Consider the following 2,876-nt stretch of genomic DNA (forward strand, 5'->3'; position numbering starts at 1 on the left):
GGGGGCCCAGCAGGGGACGGGACAGCCAGGGGTCTGGGGGCACACCATGTCCCACACGTAGTTAGCCAGCCAGTAGATGACAGGGTTGCAGCCGCTGACAAACTGCAGGTGCTTGGCCTTGGTGGACTTCTCAGCCACCAGAAAGACCACGAAGCTGGCCGGCACGAAGGACATGGCCACGATGATGAAGATGGCGATGACCACATCCGTGCCCTGCAGCCTGGGGGCGAGGCGGCCCTCAGCCCTGCGCGGCACGCAGTCCCAGAGTGGCGCTCCCCGCCCCCGCCCGCCCCCGCACCTACAGGTAATCCAGGGAGAGGCTAGCGCTCGTCTTGTTCATGGGGTGGTTGGTGACGGTGATGCCTGCGGCACAGGGAGGGCAGCCTCAGGGGCCTGCTCTGCGCCCGGCCTGGCCCACCCCCCGCCCCAGCTCACCCACCATAGGCCGCAGGGCTGCCCTTGCTCTTGGGCAAGTTGGCACGCAGGATGGCATTGTTGAGGCTGTTGAGGTAGGTGGGCATGCTGTGGTAGCCCTTGTTGTTGTAGAAAACCTGCGGGGAGTACACAGGGACCCCGAGAGCCACGTTGGTCCCTGCAGACCTCGGGCGAGGGCCAGAAGGGTGGGGGCCCGGGGCCGAGCGGCGCTCACCTGGGCTGCCCGCCGCACCGCGATCCTCCGCACCATGGCGGGGGCCCGGGCGCCAAACGAGGCTGGGATGGACTTCTGGACGTTGCCGAAGGTGATGGCCCCGTACCTGGGCAGCAAGCCGAGGACCGGTGAGCCAGGTGGGAGACGGGTGTCTGCTCCTCGCCCACGGCCAGCGCGCCCCTCCCGCCGGGCTCACCGGTGCAGCCGGAAGCGGTCGGAGGTAAAGAGCAGGTACTCAGAGACATTGTGGCCGGTGATGTCGGTCAGGATGTCACCCGTGACCACCCGCATCTGGGGCGGGTGCCCGCCCACACTGCCGGGACAGGAGAAGCCCGTGCCCTGCCCGGAGCAGGTGCAGCGGACGGGCTCCCGCACCAGGCGTGGCAGGGAGGGTGCCGACGTCCAGTTCTCTGTGGGCACAGCGGGCAGAGTCAGCCCAGCCCGTGCTGCCCCGAGCCCCAGGCATCCCCACCAGCCGGTACCTGGCGAGGAGGTGGGCGGCAGGGAGGTGTTCCAGGCCTGCGGCGGGTCCTCGTCCAGGGACACGGGGGAGTCAGACGGGGCAGGCGAGGGTGGGGGCGGCACGAAGTTGGACAGCGGCAGCCCCTGCGTGAAGGACTCGAGGCACATGCTGTCGAAGAACCGCGTGGCCAGCAGGCGCGACTCACCACTGCTCAGGTTCAGCGTGGGCCCCAGCGAGCCGTTAGCCGGAGACTTGAGCACACACGTGGCGCCCACGCCTGACGGCAGCCGGAAAGTGCTCACCAGCTGCTGGGGTCCGGCGTCGGGGGACAGCCGCAATCTGGGAGAGCACAGAGCCAGTCTGGGTTCAGGGACGGGACACCCACCCCCCAGCTCTCGCACTGGCCCCCACCCCGCAGGGCGGCCTGTCCCACGGCCTCACCGGTACTCCCGGCGCTCCTCGTTGGCATAGGGGATGAAGTTGCCGCGGGGCTGGGTATAGTTGTGGTACTGGGAGGGAGACAGGACCAGCGGGGGCAGGTCGCCTGGTGGGGTGCACGGGGAAGCCTGAGCAGGTTCCTATGGCCTGCCAGCATCCCCTAGGCCCAGGTCCCCTCTTCCCAATACCCACAGGGCCCGAGCCTGGGGTCTGGACCCCAAGGAGGCAGGAATCCCAGATGAGCCTAGGAGCAGGCCCACCAGCCTCAGGCGCAGCGCCCAGGCCTGGAGCAAGTGCGGGTTCCCCACACGGCTCCCGAGCAGGGCAGACGTCCCGATGCCTGGCCGGGCGGCCATACCGATCTCCGGGACGGAGAGTGCCACCGTCATAGCCACGCAGACGAAGAAGGCAGGTAGCAGGATCTGAGAGGACAGCGCCTTGGAGTTGCGGCGGGCACAGTGGAAGCGCTTCACCAGGAGCCCGTGGAACTGGCGCACCTTCAGCCACCAGCCCTCCAGCTTGCGGCTGCCCTGGCCGACCCGCAAGAGGGTCTCCGCCTCGGCCTCTGCACGGGAGGGGCTGCTGAGCAGGGGGCCCTAACCACCCTCCAGGGACCCGGCGGCCCCACCCGGACGCCTCCCACCTTGCAAGCTGACGTTGTCAGGGTCCTGCAAGTTCTCACAGAGGGGGCGGTAGTCGCCACAGACATCGGTGTAGCCGGCCCCCTCGTCACCACGGGCAGAGCCCACCGAGGACGCAGACTGCAGCGACACCTGTGACTGTGCCAGCTCTGCGCACCGGGCCAGGTTGCCAGCGTGACCCTCCCTCGGCAATGAGTCCACGGCCCCAGGCAGCACATCTTTCCTGGACTCTTTCACGTCTGCAACGGCAGAGAAGCCACGGAAGGGGCTATGGGGCTCAAGGCTGCCTGCCACCTGCAGGCCTGTCCAGGACCCCAGCCTCCACACTCACCCACCCACGGAGGGGCCCAGACCCAGTCTGACCCTGGGGAGATCTGGATCCTTATTCCCACCTAAGACCCTTGGTCCCCACAGACAGAGGAAGAGTGAGGCCCAAGTCCGGACCTGGTGGAGTAGGGTGGTGGGGGCAGGGGCAGAGCTGGTCAGTAGCTCTGGAGCCTCTCACCTGCCTCGCTGTTCTCCAGCGACTGGTCCTCCTCCGATACCTTAAGGAACACCTCCTCCAGTGTCGTGTCCATCAGCCCAAAGCTGCTCAGGTGCAGGGCATCCAGACTGCGCTCCAGGTGCTGTGAAAGAGCTAGGTGAGGCCCACCTCAGGGTGGGAGGGGGGGAACCGCAGGGGGAG

General features: G+C 67.9%; 1 protein-coding gene across 1 annotated transcript in view; it reads right to left on the reverse strand.

The window, feature by feature from the left end:
* ABCA2 (ATP binding cassette subfamily A member 2) overlaps nt 1-2,876 on the reverse strand; it is a 12,405-nt gene that overhangs the window by 641 nt on the left and 8,888 nt on the right. Inside the window, 11 exon segments of the mRNA XM_024762239.1 lie at nt 1-30; nt 33-220; nt 303-363; nt 440-551; nt 650-755; nt 846-1,059; nt 1,132-1,451; nt 1,554-1,656; nt 1,909-2,115; nt 2,194-2,430; nt 2,697-2,817. The exon segment at nt 1-30 is cut by the window's left edge and continues 173 nt beyond it. Of these exon segments, the coding sequence (XP_024618007.1) occupies nt 1-30; nt 33-220; nt 303-363; nt 440-551; nt 650-755; nt 846-1,059; nt 1,132-1,451; nt 1,554-1,656; nt 1,909-2,115; nt 2,194-2,430; nt 2,697-2,817 (1,699 nt within the window).

The sequence above is a fragment of the Neophocaena asiaeorientalis genome, unplaced genomic scaffold, assembly GCF_003031525.2.
Source record: "Neophocaena asiaeorientalis asiaeorientalis breed wild unplaced genomic scaffold, Neophocaena_asiaeorientalis_V1.1 scaffold78, whole genome shotgun sequence".
In the NCBI taxonomy this organism is placed as follows: Eukaryota; Metazoa; Chordata; class Mammalia; order Artiodactyla; family Phocoenidae; genus Neophocaena; species Neophocaena asiaeorientalis.